Below are 16,458 nucleotides of genomic sequence, written 5' to 3'. Positions count from 1 at the left end.
CTGTACTTTAAATTGCCTGTTTTATTTTAAGGAAAACGCAATTAAAACGCCTTTAATGGTATATAATAAGGACTATTAAGAAAGCTACGTGTTAAATCTTATTCACGTTTCCACTTCTGTCTTGTTTAGTCGATAATTTACTATTTTAACAACTAAATTATCGTAAGCCTTTCTTTAATAGAACATTGCCATGAATCTCGGCTTAATTGAAATGTTCAGATTTTATGAAAGCTTCCTACTGTTAAGTCTTTAGACTAAACCTATATTGTACAGTTTTAATTAACTTTAGATTTAAATGAAAATTAGTTAAACGGTCAAACTACGATACCATATATGGAAAACTATATATTTACATAATGAATCTAATAGATGTATTTTAAAAATTAGTCACATCTGCAAAATAATCTTTGCCGCAAAATAGGTGTGTGTGACGGCGGTCATTCCGCGTGCTACGAATGAATTATTATAATAATATTCACTGTATATTTGATGTAATTTTCCGCTCGCGATGTAAGCGAATAATGAGGTTATTAGATTAGCTTGGCAATGTTAAACTTTATATTTTATACAAACTTGTCCGCAGGCTATACGGATCGAGTTAACCAGACGTAGACAACTTCATTTGATATTATACTGTCTGCAAAACGTTTTTGATGTGGAAATGTTTTGTTCTGGACCTGACTGGGATGAAATTTGGTATGCAGATTTCTACGAGAGTATTCTTTATGGGGCTTATTTTATTTATTAATAGTGATTGCAAAACTAGGCTTAAATTAAGCTTTAAAATAGTGTGAAAAATAAGTCAAAATCAGATGAGAAATGGCTCATATTTGTAGGTTTTATCACTAAAGGTACTAGTAATAGAAATGTAGGATGAAATTAAAATGAAACAAACATAACATTCGTCTGACGATTACTTTATTTCCTTAATATTAAAACATTACATCGCTATGGGAAAGGTAAAATACTGTTACAAATATACATAATAGACTAATACAGAATTAAATTATTAACTTATACATTAATCGTTTAAATATTTCCTGAAACATTATTGTAGTTAATAGTTATTTATAAGCAAGCTTGCAGAACATTCTATATAACGACATTTTTAAGTCTATCAAAAAAACTGAGAACTTTTTATATTTAAGTAGGTAATAATTGCATGGTCGCGGAAGAATTCCAACCAATACCAGCGGCCCCATCATTAAAGCGGCTCGACGGAACACAGTGGGGTTTTAGTCGTTAAGAATCCGACATAACCCACGGCTCCTACCCCGGAGGCCATGGGTATCTTTGGAAGATTTCCCCACTTAAAAAAAAAGGTAATAAGTAAAGATTTACAGTATTTCATCTTTCCATCCTCGATATTATTTACACAACCGTAATTTAACGTAAAACTCAAACATTTGCATGATAATTACAATCTTAATTAGCTTAAATAATTTAATTACTCGTACATTGTATGCTTTAAGAACTTTAATGTAACATGGTCTAAATCTATTTTAATAAATGCGTGAAAATATTGTATTGACAAATGGAAATTGTTGAATATCTCGAGTAATATATTTACATAAATAAACTGATTTTTGTGAATCATGGTAGCTGTTTCTTTGGTAAAATAGTTAGTACTATACGTAAGGTCTTTGGTTTTATTTCTCAAGATCCAAAGGTATTTTCTATGTTTCATTTGACGAGGAAGGCTATCTTAATTCACATAAACTATGGACTCTAAAAGGACTCGATCTAATAAGACTTTAAAAAAATAATAGTTTATTTTATTTTACGATAAATAAAAGAACTATCCGGGCAGAGCCGGGGGAGAAGTCTATATAACAAATGACATCAAGTTACCACCACGTAGCATCAATGAAAAATGTTGCAAATTACGAGGGAAAAACGCAATTTACTTACTCCCACGCGAAGTCGTGGACAAACCTAATTTATTATAGGACCAGCCCTTTGCACGTTTTTAAAAAGTTTGCGTAAGGAAAGAGACAATAGGGACAGCCCTATGCAAAGGATGAATGTATAGATTTTTTTACCATAGTTTTAAAATGTAGTCTTTACTTATAATTTGGTTGTAGGGTACCTACGATATTATGCCTAATATTCTAGATAATAATATATAGGCAGTATTAGTCTCCACTGAGAGTCAAACTGAGTTAAAAATATAGTTCATTTAGGTAATGCGCTAACCACTGAACTCATAGGAAAAGAAATGAGAATTTAAGTTATTCTAAAAATTTTCAAAAAGAACGGCGCCATTGTTCATTTTAAAAAAGTATTCTCAAATCAAACGAAAATTTGATTCCGCCTTGAAAATTAAATTCGTAAATTTCTGATGACTTAACCAAATCCGTCCATTTGTTCTCAAAACGGGACAATTTACTTGAAAGGTTTCGAATATCGTTTTAAAAATCAATTGGGTGAAAAACGATTTTTTCCAGCGACACAAATACGTTGATGGCTTTGTATGGGAGTGTTGTGTCTGCTTCATTGTGAGGAGTAATGGAATACGCACGGAAAAGCATCATCGTAAGTATTTAAATGTATCGGCTATACAGTTTCATCACTTTTATATATTGAAGTATTGCGGTTTATTATTAAGTAACGTTTTACTAGGGGATTGAAGGCAAATCTTAATTGGATTTCATTTCATTTTTTGTCCAATGAAACGGAAGATTTGACACGTTCGAGGAAATTATTTTATCTTCCAGGAAAGTAACTTTGTTGTTTCCTTATTCATGTCATGGAATAAAGCTTGGTAGGTATCCTTGAATCATGCCAAAGAAGTTTCACTTCTGACACGTGTACTCTGCCCACACGCTCATATTTGGTTTGACCCGAGTCTTAAGAGAACTTACAATCTGTATGATCGGAATCATAGTTTACGTTAATTCTAAATTCAACATATTCCCATTCGTCAATACAATTTACAATTACAATTTTAATTAATTACACTACAACTTAATTTATTATTTACAAATGTATTAACACCATCATCCATGCACATCAAAATTAATTGTTTAATTAAATAATATCTTCGCCATTTTTTAATATATTCACAAATCACCATTAAGATTTTATACGTTCTTAACTTTTTAAATTTTAAATATATATAAAAGTGTCGATGTGTGTGGGTTTGTGAATTTGAAAATACCTTGTTAACTAAAGCTTGAAATAGATTAATATTAGGTATATAATTAAAGTAACATTAAATAATGGACAAACTAAGTGAAATAATCTTCTTAAATTATGACTAAACAATGAACTCTTATGTCATCATAGCCACATTCAAATGATCTATATGAGCAATGGACTTATATAGAATAAACATTTGAAATAATAGCCACATTCGAATATCTTCCATCAAAAAACAGCGCAGTAATCACTTGACCTAAAATATTACAATAAGAAATAAAAATTGTGAACAATATGTCAAGAGCCGACTCAGAAAAGCTCTCGATTCGCATCAGAGTGGGACATCTGCGTGACGCCACATTCACAGAAAGGTGGCCTTGGCCTGATAGATTTGTAACTCTTGTATAAAACCCAATGACAAATGGATGACGAATCATATAATTCTTTTTGACAAGAAACTAAACCGCCTGGAAGAGGTGAGCAGTGGAAAAAAATTAAATGAAGAAATACAATAAACAAATATCAGGACGGCTTTTAAATAAAAAAGAATCATCAAAATCGGTTCATCTAGCCGAAACTTATGGGGTTACCAACTCAAAAAAATATAGTTAACTTGATCTTGCTATTTTTTTAGAAGTTGGTCAAAATTCGCCTTAATTTTAAAGGCGAAATAAGTTCTAGAGAGATAAAGTTCTAATAATTCTCTTTTACTCAAAGCGTGTCATCGACCTCTACCAACAAAGTCGTTCTTATTTGTATAATATCCCCAGAGATGCTAACTTTACAAACCACCGTACAAACGGACCTGTACATTTTATTTTATCTCATATTCAACTCTCTTGAAGTTAGAACTTCGTGTATATTAAAATTAAATCTTCAAAATTGTAACATATCTCTAGAATACGTTGACTAAATTGTAGCAAGCCTAGAATACATTGACTAAATTATAGCAAGCAAAACTAGTGGTTTGGGAATACAAATCTCGTGACAGAACTTCAATTTACATGACATATCTTAGTTGGATTGTTAGTCATGTTGTGGTATTGTCTGGGGATCTGTTGAAGTGTGTTGTTATTGGTTATTACAATTCGAATTTTGAAACTGTAAGTAATTGTATTTCGTTTGCCGTATCCGGCTTGAAGGACCAATTGAAAGGTTTCAAGGTTGCTTTTAATGACCGTAGTATTTAAAATAGGAAGTGTTCACTTTTAAACTTTTTCTTTCAAAGGTTCTGAAAGTATAATAAATGAAGCATAATATAATATACCATTTTCATAATTCTTTATCTTTAGTAATCTTAAATACTATAATTTATGAAATTATGTATCTACCTTTTATTCGTATTCGTTCGTATTCGTACATCGATATTTTTAAATATTTTTATTAATGAACAAACTAATTGGTCATATTATCATACATAACTTTAAAATGGCGAAGATATTACAAATAGTTCGATTATATAAAACGCTTACTAACCCTGGTTTAAATTATATATTAATCCTAAAATAAAACCAAATACAAATGGGCTGAAAAATAAGCTAATATTTCAATGTCAATTTTCTCTACAAAAAATGGTCTCGATCTATTGTGCCAGCCCTAAAATTAAAAATGTTAGTCTATTCGAGTACTAGCAACCCATAAGGGCTACAATGACGCTGAGTAGGGCTGCCGACAGCGGGTACTGCAGGCGCAACTGACCCCCATGCTGCATTGCTGCTGGGTGCTCTCCTGAAACAAAGGAAAACTTAGAATATTCTGTACGTGATTTAATAAGATTATAGAATGTATTTAAATGTAGTTCGTTTCTAAAGCGGCCATACATGGACCGCTACCAGCAGTTGAGACCGCGCGGTAAACTATGGACATTCATTCACCGCCGTACACATAACTGCTCGAGCCGTCGCAACTGCTTTAAGCCGTCAACTGCATGACGAAATTCCACCGTGCCGTCGACGGTTCGCGAGCGGTCGAGGCTGTCGGAGTATGACAGCTCGAGCCGTTGACTGCGCTAGAGCCTAGAGTATATTTTATCTTTTATTTAAATAGCGGTGCTCCGCTGTTTTACCAGCAGCTCCCTTTCTATTGGACTGTGTATTGACAGCTTTTTTCTATAAATGATATAATTTTACAAATCCGACCTAGTTCCTGAGATTAGCATATACACTGATATAATTTTACAAATCCGACCTAGTTCCTGAGATTAGCGCGTTCAATCAAACAACAGAAAACGAACTTGTCAGCTTTAAAATATTAGTATATTTAAAAAAATAAGAATTAAAATCATGATTGAAGTGAAATAAATTGGCATTTGAAAATAAGAAGGGCAGACTACCTCGCAGTGAAAATATACATCATGTGAATAAATGTAAATAAAATTAAACGAGCCATCTGTAAGTCAAAAACTCTGTGTTGTAAAATGAAACAGCAGCGAGGTGTTATTTGAAATTCGTGAAACGTTATATTGCTGTATAGGTTGAACTTTTTTACCAAAAGGAAATTTAAATCTAAACAAGAAAGGTCAGATATATGGGTCTCAAATCTTCTCACTATAATATTATAAACTTATATAACGTATACCGGGGGCCGTGGGTATCTTTGGAAGGTTTCCCCACTATAAAAAAGGAACCTATATACAAACAACAATAAATTACCCCTCTATAAGAGCTCAAATCTTTTCAGTATCGTGTAGAATGTAGAAACTAGAAATACTATATCATGGGTCTTTTAGGAACGAACCATTCTCGTGCAAGCGAGATTCAATGCGAACATAGTATGTGCCCCCAAAAGCAATTGGAATTTCCCTTTGCTTTCAACACGCAAATTGATTAATGTATAAGAGATGCACCTAAAAGCTGGAATTAGAGCTCGTTATTCTATATTGCGAACGAAATAATTAAGGGGCCATAGACCGAAATTCATGTTTCTAAATCATGTTATTTTCAGAGAAATCATCATATTTAAAATCCTAAAAAAATATATAGTACAGATAAACGTTTGATGTAGTGGAATTTTTGGACAGAAACACAATATTAAATATTTAACTCGATAAAAAAAAAAATCAGAAGTAGCATCGATTTTGAAAGCATTTTCAGTTTTATGCGAATTAGGGAAACGCTATTTTTATGAAAATTTTACATTTCAATTACTAATCAGGTTTTACAGTAAAATTTTTGGATAGATTTATAATTTAGCCCTTATTTTTTTTAAATAAAATATAATACGTCAATAGAGCAAATGCGACTTCGTTGAAATAATAGGGATATTTTGCGTGGATGTCTAGGGAATATTATCATTAGGAAGGAAATTCTGCTTTTCTACGTAAACATTTTTGGGTTAACAAAGAATGTTTTCACCTTCTTGTGACCTTTACTTTTTTGGTATTTGTAAATACTACTAATATATTATGTTTGATTTTTTTTACATAATAATATATGGAATGGTATGTTAAATGTAAAGTACTTAGTAAAAATAAATTTCTTGAAAAGTCGCCTTGAATGAAATTCTTATTCTTTAGTTTAAATTCTTATGAAATCGAACACGACTACAAAGAATATGAGACTCTTACATTTTTCTCTGACTCTTACATCTTATGATTACAATAGGTAGGTACCTACATGCATAACTTCCGTAGAATAATTTCATTTAAAATTTCATCAGAAATTACAACGCTCTATAAAATATTAAGTTCTATGACATGATGATATAAAAAAAAAAAACTTCGTCTCGAAAAAACAATTATCCATAATAAATGAAAACATGTTCTAATACTATCGAACCAATCTAACATTTTACATGTGAGTTTAACAACTTAGAAACAAAAACTATAAAATTTTTATCGGCAGAAAGTTTCGTTTCGCGTTTATCGTCGGAATGAAATTCGCGTCAATTTACTGTTCATTTTTGGGAGCGATCCAGATGAAAGTTTTCGTATTAAAAGGTTTGATACTAAAATATTATCAGAAAAAGTATTAACAATAAGTGTTGATTAACGCGTATAAGTATTTCTGAGATTCAAATCTATTGTGTAATATTGATGAAGTTTGGTCAAAGCGATTGGTGTCTAGGTTTTTTGACTGAATCATTAGAGATAACGCGCAAGAGCAACTTTTGTCTCCGCAACTATTTTGTCTCTCCCATCAACTCTATGAGGAGTTGCGTCGCTGCGTGCGCGCACTTTCTCACTAGCCCATAGAGTTGATGGGAGAGACAAAATAGTTGCGGAGACAAAAGTTGCTCTTGCGCGCTAGCTCTTAGTTGATTTACTTCGACTTATATAAATGAGAAAGTATTTAGCGATGTACCTACAGATGTGTTTGCTGTTCCATACAAAAACAGAAAAGGTTTTATACGAACATTGTTTACACCAGATATTAAAAGACCTATACCGGTACTAATAATATAAAGCTGGAACACTTTTTCGTTTATTTAAACGCGTTAATCTCAGAAACTACTGGGACAATTTCAAAAATTCTTTCAGAATTGAATATGTACGTCAAACCTGAATGCTATAGGCTAATGAGTGCTATAGTATTAGGTTAAATTAACAGGATCAATAGGCAAGTCTTACCACTAAGTACATGGACGAGAACAGATCTAGGGTTGGCGTTGGCTGGTGCGCAGGTATACCGTCCTGAGTCAGAGCCTCTCGCCTTCTGCACCAGGAGGTGGGAGGTGGTCATCTCTCCCTTCTCGGTGATCACGGACACCCCACCGCGAGGGGAGTCGTAGTTTATTTCCTGGGGAAGAAGAAAAATTTAATACATATACTTCAGGATATGCTGGTCAAAAGAGAAGGATGTAAAATAAAGCCTACCTACGGATTTTAATCGGGCTTAAAATCCGTTAAAGTCTTTAATTTTTACATGTTTAATTCCTACTTTCGTAAAATCAAACACGACAAAATACTAAACAATCTATACTTAATATTATAAAGCTGAAGAGTTTGTTTGTTTGAACGCGCTAATCTCAAGAACTACTCGGTCGGATTTGAAAAATTCTTTCGGTTTTAGATAGCTCATTTATCGAGGAAGGCTATAGATTATATTATTATATCATCACGCTGAGAAAAATAGGAGCGGAGCAATGCGGGTGAAACCACGGAGCACAGCTAGTAATAAATATAGTTTACAAAACAAAAAAAAACACCCATTAATAGTCATGAAATTATTGAATATTGAATTTCATGACTATTAATGGGTGGGTTAAGCAAAGCTTGTTAAATATTTTTTTTTTATTGTTGATAGGGAAGCGTAAGCGCTTATAACATTTTTTTATTACAGCAACATGTGTAACCCGCATAAAATTTCTTAATTTTATCTCCTCTTATTGGATTAGCAGACCTTTATAAAATTATAACGCGTTTAGATAAAATTCACCGAATATAATAATCCATACTTAATATTATAAATGCGAAAGTAACTCTGTCTGTCTGTCTGTTACTCAATCACGCCTAAACTACTGAACCAATTTTCATGAAATTTGGTATGGAGATATTTTGATACCCGAAAAAGGACATAGCCTACTTTTTATCCCGGGAAAATGACGCAATCCCGGAAATCCTACGGGAACGGGAACAATGCGGGTTTTTCTTTGACTGCGCGGGCGAAGCCGCGGGCGGTAAGCTAGTAATATTATATACATTCTATGAATTATCATTTTTAAGCATAAGTATATGATGAAAAAAAAATGCATGATTTGGCTAAGTGATTTGGTAACAAATTTCAGCCTTGTAACTTTTTATATTAAATGGTTGCATATTTTGGCTTATTTTTATCCGCAAACAACCCGAATATAACGAAAATGGACAATTTCACGACTTGCCGATAAAGTCAGCCTATTCAACACTTTGATATATATTTATTATTTAAATACATTATTCATTGTTTTGTGTGTGTTTAATGTCAAATAAGCTAAACAAACAATATCCAGAAGTTGGGAAACTAACCCAACTCTGAATTTTAATAAACGTTTATTGTTGTTGATCATGATAATATATTTATAATATTTTGTAGTAGGTAGTTAAATAAATTAGAAAGTATATTGATTCACCATTTTCAAAAAAAGGAATCCACTCGATATAAATAAATAAGCCTAATTTACTGAGGACGCTCTAATAAAATACTTTCTACAGCTTCCCAACAATTTTTAATTTAGATGATTTCAGAACTCAACCAAAAAGCCATAAATTTATTTCCGTACAATATTTTTCATAAAAATTACAAGATTCAACACATAAAGGGTACTTTTTATAAGAGGCTTATTTCTTTAGAAAATACTTTAGTACCAGGCCCTTGTTGAAAAGGACATAAGTCATGGACGTATTTTTATTTGAAAAGGGTCTTGACGGCTCCACCTGGTATCTTGATAGATTTTTACTAATATGTGTCTAGTTTTTGACCGACCGTATAGGTTGTTTATTGTTATACACTTTGTATGGAATGTTGGTCATAATGAAATTTTGGTTGGTGGAGTTATTTTTAAGACAGGTAGAGTTTTTAAGTGCAAGTAGGTTTAAGTTAATTTTATTTGTCATTAATAAGGGTTTTTTTTTAATATATTATGACTTTACAAGTTATCAGTCAATGCATTCAAGCATTGTTAGGTGTACATTATTTTCTAAAGAAATAATGGTTAATCAATAGTCTGAAGTAATATTGTAAATTAATCATTAATCTTCAAAACAATTTCGAATGAATCAATCAAATATAATATATAAAGGTGAAATAAATACGAATATTCACTAAAACAAAATTCTTTTGTATTATTTAAAATGCCTTTATTCATCAAATTATTTATGCTCTATTTCTAAATATTTCTAACACAAGAGGCAACGAACACATACAACTCAAATCATATGTACTTATTCCCTTACAAAGTCGTATAAGATCTGAAAACTGAAGCGTCGATACAAACCCCAAGTCATAAAATCAAAACAGTCATTGCAGTGACGAGATATTTTCAAAATTTCTTAATATCCGGATCAGAAACAGCTCATTTCCTGACTCGTAAGTCGTTTAATATGCACAAAAAGTGAGGGGTTCTTTTTTACTGTCTTGAAAAAATATATTGTATTTTGTACTCTATTTGAGAAAATATGTGTAAAAATATATTTTTTTAGTGTAACATTTCCAAATTATTAGTCAATTTATTCATTCATTCAATTGTTTCTCTAGTTTATATTCATTATTCAATCCAAATAATAACAAAAACAGAAAGGCGTAAGAACTAGCTAAAGATTATTCGCTTACATGACATAAAATTACTTCGCAAAATTCGTAGCAAACTAATGCCGTCAAATAAAACATCATAAAATATGCTTCAATCGCAAAGTTTACAGATGGCTTCACGTACATTCCTTTCCGCGAATACAAAAGAGAACGTACTTTATAGTAATAGGTTCATATCACACAAACCGCGATTCGTAAGCTATCCTCATTTCAATTTCATGCATGTATCACTCCTACTCAATTTGTAACACGTATTTGCAATGTTTTATATGAATACCTATCAATCTTTTATAGCTTTAGGATATCAATGTTCGAGTGGAATGGAGCCGATTCGACGTATGAAATGTCTTGGATGCATCTTTTATACGTTTGGTGATTGGTTTTGAAAAGGAGATTGAATATGACGTTGAAACATTGGAAAAGAAATTGACGTCCAATAACGGTGATGTATAAAATTGAAACTACTGAACTTTTGAATACCTACATCTATAATTATGAATCATGATTATGACAATTTATTCATATACCTAAAGGTTGAACTACGGGGCTACTAAGGTCACTTTCGATGAATACGATCATATTATGGAAAGTTGTAAAATGATGGAGAAAACGGCCATCTTACGAAAAATAGAGGAATTGCTATGAATGTCAAATGTATTCTTTTAGACCTCCAGAAACTAGGTTAGATTTGTGGTGAAACAGAATGATAATTGAAGATGTTATAATCAAATACAATGACCCAAATACACGTGTTGAACCTTTCCCTTTCTGTAACAATGTTAACAGAAGTACAAACCGCATTTTAGGATATGGTTGCGTGTCCTATTATTCATGCTTGTGTAAGTGTATCAGGTAAACCCAAACTCTAACAGTTATTTATTCAAATAGACTTCCTTTAGAAGCATATTATATAGATAATTAATAATCACCACCATCTCTAGACATATGGCAGAAACGCTAAAAAATAGAATCCGCTATCGATACTAATTGACATAAGCTAGTTTTGCTAATGTTTCGATTAGGTTAGGTTAGGTTAGCTACCAACAACGATGAAACAACCAAAATTCTAAATTTCACACACGAAATTTGTTAAAGTTGTTCAAAATACATTAAAAAACTAAACTCGCGTCGTTCCGGTATTTGCATTTTGTTACGATATCAATGGATAAAGAATAGGTTTTTCGAAGAAAAGAAGGTTCTTCAGAGAAAATAAGGTAAGTAACTATATAGTTTTTTGGAGCACGTTTGAATCATCAAAATACATAGATAATATTTACCACCAGTTTGGAAAGCAGTTTCTACAGGGAAAAGCAAGAAACTCTGTAGTTGTTCTTGGTATAACATCAGGTTCTTTGATATTTCCTTTCCACTTTAGAAAAATAACGAATTGAAATAAGGAAGATAAGTTCATACATATATTCATACATTTTCAAATAAGACAATAATTGTCTTATTTGAAAATGCATAATTATAAATTAAAAGTATAATTATTATACTGAGGTATTTAATCATAACTAATATTAAAATGCGAAAGTAACTCAGTCTGTCTGTCTGTCTGTGACTTCACCATTCAAACTATGCCTGAAATTTAAACAAATATAGTTTACCAATTTTAAAAGGAACTTTAAAAGGAAAGGACAGTTTTAGGAAATCCCACGGAATCGCAGGGGAATCCGCGGGTGGCAGCTAGTCTGAATTAAATTGAAATGATCAAGACTTTACTATTAGTTGAATAACACTAGTAAAAGCAATGTTCATACTGAATATTGGCACCTGTCTTTTAAACTGGATTTATTGGGACTGCAGCTAGACACGTAAAAATCGTTGAAATGTACGAATAAAATGGAGAATTTTTAAAGGTATGAATTCTAGCGAATGATTTTCCGAGCGCTTGCTTAGTGTGTTATCAAAGAAGAACTAATGACAGCACTCTATTTTTCAATATTCTGATGCAAACAGCATACATTGATTTGTAATGTAACAAAATAATTAATGAAATTTTCATATTGTATGTTGTATAGAAGTATCTATATCTAATTAATGTGGTGATATAAAATTAATTTTAAACCATCACGTAGAACTAGGATAAAATGTGGGAAATGACGAATAAATTGATATTTTTTCGGACCTTGATTCAGGTCCGTCCAAATTATTTCGTTAACACGCCTCTATTCTCAAAAACGTTCACACAATAAGTAAGATCTAAGAAGCAGGAGTACTAAGGCTTAAAACTGAAATATATATTATTAAAGGCATGAATACAGAACCCATTGGCGATGTTCCCGTAATAGCTAGCGCAAATGAGCGAAAGCAGTTCAAACAAAGTTTAATAGAGCGGTCGCGCGTGGGTCGTCGATTGGCACGTAATGAATATACTGGATGCTATGATATATAAAAAAGCTAGATACGTTACCCGCTCTCTATTTTGGCAAGAAAAAACTCAGCTAAGTGCCCGAGTTTCACTTAGTCACGCACCATTCAGCGTCGTGGCTGGATGTTCTTTTTATATTTTAATCGGCAGTTGTTATTACGAAGTACATGAGTGAGACATGTATTATGTCTCGTGCGTGAGAGTGAAAGAGAGAACAACTGTATTGGTGATAATGCGTTAGTAAGTAGGTATGTATTAATTACGCTGTTTTTTAGTGCAATGATGTTGGCGTATGCCGCGTCTAGTATAATAGGTCATAGACTGGATGTGTAACCTATATACTTAGTTATAGAGTTACTTGGTGTAACGATGGAGAGGATGATTTGTGTGTGTTTAATAAATACCCTTAGATGAATAAGAAGGATCTAGGAAGATCTTGAATATAGGTAATATTCGAAAAGTAAGGGAGATAAAAAAAAAGTGTGCGTGTACTAGTGTACAGACGTAACGTCACGTTAATGACCTTATTTTTCAAAAAATAATTTACTATGTGCAACTTTACAGAAATATGTCAAATCACACGTGGTAGGGATAAGAAAAAGATGGCGCGTAACGGAAAAATGTCACGCGTAACGAACAAATGTTACACTAATTTTTTTTCCAACCCCGATAAAGAAGTTTCACTTCAATAAAAGAAAGAAGTTAACAAACTGAAAATTTAACCTATAAGTATACCTAGGTAGTTGATTTGATGAAATTAAGTGGTTGTAGTCGGTAAAAATGTAACGATCTAGAATGAAAATTTCGTGTTTCGAAAAATAGATGGATTTTGAAGAGTAAGTTAATATGAACACAAACATTGAAGCAGGAACTAGAATTAACCTATCCAGTTAACTAGCTTATCGCCTGCGGCTTCACCCGCTTTGTCTAAAACCTAATAAATTATATACTAAAACCTTCCTCTTGAATCACTCTATCTACTAATAAAAACCGCATCAAAATCCGTTGCGTAGTTTAAAGATTTAAGCATACACAGGGGCATAGGGACAGAGAAAGCGACTTTGTTTTATACTATGTAGTGATATGTTGATGTACTTAACAACGATGATTAATAACGAGAAACGTGATATAAAAACGAAGATTCATGTTTGGTTAATGATGCCTTAAGAATGGTTGGGAAATTGTAAGGAAAATTTGGAATTAAGATTTTAGATGAATGAAGTTATAAAAAAATGTGTGCGTGTACTAGTGTACACACGTAAGAAGTGAAACTTCTTTATGACCTTATTTTTCAAAAAATAATTTACTATATGCAACTTTACAGAAATACGTCGAATCACGCGTGGTAGGGATAAGAAAAAGATGGCGCGTAACGGAAAAATGTCACGCGTAACGAAAAAATGTTACACTAAATTTTTTCCAACCCTGATAAAGAAGTTTCAAAAACTAAAATTAATTGGTTAAATCCTATTGTAACAATTCTCATTAGCGTTGCACTGCACGTATCGTGTTGAAAAATTCGACAAATGCACGTTGTTATATATTATCCTTGCGATACGTGGGAACCTCTAATACATATGAGAAGGCAACCCAGTGCTTTTTATCATAATTATTTCATTGCCAGAATTTATAGAACAGATTGAAATTATCAATTACTTTTAAGAATGGAAAGATTTTTACGTATTTAATATAAGTTTAATAATTTCAACATGGTTAAATCTTAGTATTTTCTAGTGTTTGATATAACGCGAGTATTATAAATTTTGAAATTAAAGATGTTTTAACGGATTTTAAACGCGATTTATTCATTATATTATTTTTCCGATGTTTCGAACGTCTCCCCTTGACCACGCTCGCTGTGAAGTGTTCAAAACGTCGGGAAAATAATAATATAATGAATAAATCGCGTTAAAAATCCGTTAAAACATCTTTAATTTCTAAAGGATTAAATCTTCCTTCTCCGAATAATAACAAGGTTATTCCACCATCAAAGTATGCCATGAATATAATGTTGTTATTTCTTGTAAAATATTTCAAATAATTTTATTCTGGGAATGTTTAAAAGCAGACATTTGTACAGAATTCAGATAACTCGTAAAATCTTTATTGAAACGCCAGGGAAAGCTTAAGTATGATGCAGGCAAACTTGAGTCGACATTTTGTTCTCGAATATTCTGGAAAAATTCTGGAGAACAGCAAAGAGATTACATGGCGAGATTGAGACTATATTTTTGACTGCGACATAAAAAAGATAATGGCAATGTGATATTACGATATGCAGAACCGTGTATAAAACTTACCAGTAAAGAAAACTGCTGGGGAATATTATTTTAATCAGGTTTCTCATCTAGACACACAAAGGTAGCCTAATTTGATATGAATTTCAAAGTCTATTTGATTGTGATGATTTTGCTTTCCAGTTATTTCTAGTTCTAGTAGAAACAATTTTCAACGAACATTAGAATCTTCAAAATCATGTCCATCATTACCACAGATGTCACAAACATTTGCCACATACGGCCTTTATAACCCAGACATGTTTAGGTATGTCAATATCACACGGCGACTTTAAAACTGGGCCATCAGTTGAACAATGGTGGAGGCATCAATTTTATTTCCTGGCAGACCAGTGAGGTCGTTTTGGCACCGTTTCAAGGGGGTAAATAAAAACGGGGAAGCTTGCCGAAGGTTCTCGAGCTCTGATTGCGTAATTCTGGGGATGTATATCTTATCGATTTGCAGAAGTATATTTACGCGGAAGTTGTTTGGAATAAATCATGCACATTGGAAGAAAAGACAAGTTGTCTTTATTTACGACTGACTTTAATTTTTGTAGGTTAAACAGCGGTTGTATCTACTAGTGCTATTTAGCTGTCTGTGATATTGATGTTAGAATGTACACCTCGTTTTTAGAAACCTCGTACACAGGTAAATATGTAAACCAAATAAATTAACATGTTTACAAGATGATTTCTTTCTAGTCTTTTTATTTTTGCTCATACATAAATAAACTACTATTTTCCAATAACCCGGATATCGAGATACATCATAAGAGCGGATACGCGCCAAAATTTATTGATACCAATGCTTCGAAGGTACGATAGGGATCATAGCACAAAGGAAAAAGGCTTGGGCATCTTTTGGCTTAAATACAAACAATGTATAATATAAGCTATGTATAACTATACATTCTTGATATTAGATTCTAGCTCATGGATTTATATTTAGGTAATATTATGTTATGTATTAATATTATGTCACCTTATTAAGAGAAATATTATATGCATTATATGTTTTAGGTTCCTAGGTGATTAGTGGCAAAAAGTAACAATAAAAAAAATATATTATAGAGATAAAGCAACTTAGCAGTTTTTAATTAACATATCTTTACTTCGAATCTTTACTAGCTTTGTACATATTATATACATTACATGGTCACTTATTTATTAAAGTAAATATTTAGTTAGATTATATCACACAATATATTTTGGATCATGTATTAATTCATTTTATTATTTTTTTCATGTACAACAGAATGTACTCGTGTTGTCTATCATTTCGACCATAATATATTATAGTACGTTTTATTTTCTCACATTTCTACCATAATATTTCAGTACAGTTTCTTTGGACATCATGGATGGACAGAAGCAGTTGTGAACTGTCATGGGTCTCCACTGTGGAGGAAGGAAGGTAGAATTCCTCCATCGAAAAAGGGAG

General features: G+C 32.1%; 1 protein-coding gene across 2 annotated transcripts in view; it reads right to left on the bottom strand.

Moving 5' to 3' along the window:
* Positions 1–946: 946 nt before the first annotated feature.
* Positions 947–16,458, bottom strand: part of LOC123699358 (zwei Ig domain protein zig-8-like) — a 176,094-nt gene continuing 160,582 nt past the window's right edge. Inside the window, exons 7-8 of one of the 2 annotated variants that reach the window (XM_045646288.1) lie at positions 7,709–7,877; positions 947–4,869 (exon numbers count right to left, since the gene is read on the bottom strand). In XM_045646288.1, coding sequence (XP_045502244.1) covers positions 4,769–4,869; positions 7,709–7,877 — 270 coding nt within the window. In that variant the 3' untranslated portion in view covers positions 947–4,768. The remainder of the gene's footprint in view (positions 4,870–7,708; positions 7,878–16,458) is intronic. The other variant, XM_045646289.1, reaches the window with a different exon arrangement.

Source organism: Colias croceus, chromosome 17 (genome assembly GCF_905220415.1).
Source record: "Colias croceus chromosome 17, ilColCroc2.1".
NCBI lineage: Eukaryota > Metazoa > Arthropoda > Insecta > Lepidoptera > Pieridae > Colias > Colias croceus.
The sequence above is the reverse complement of the archived record's forward strand: the minus strand, read 5'-3'. Positions and strand labels throughout refer to the sequence as shown.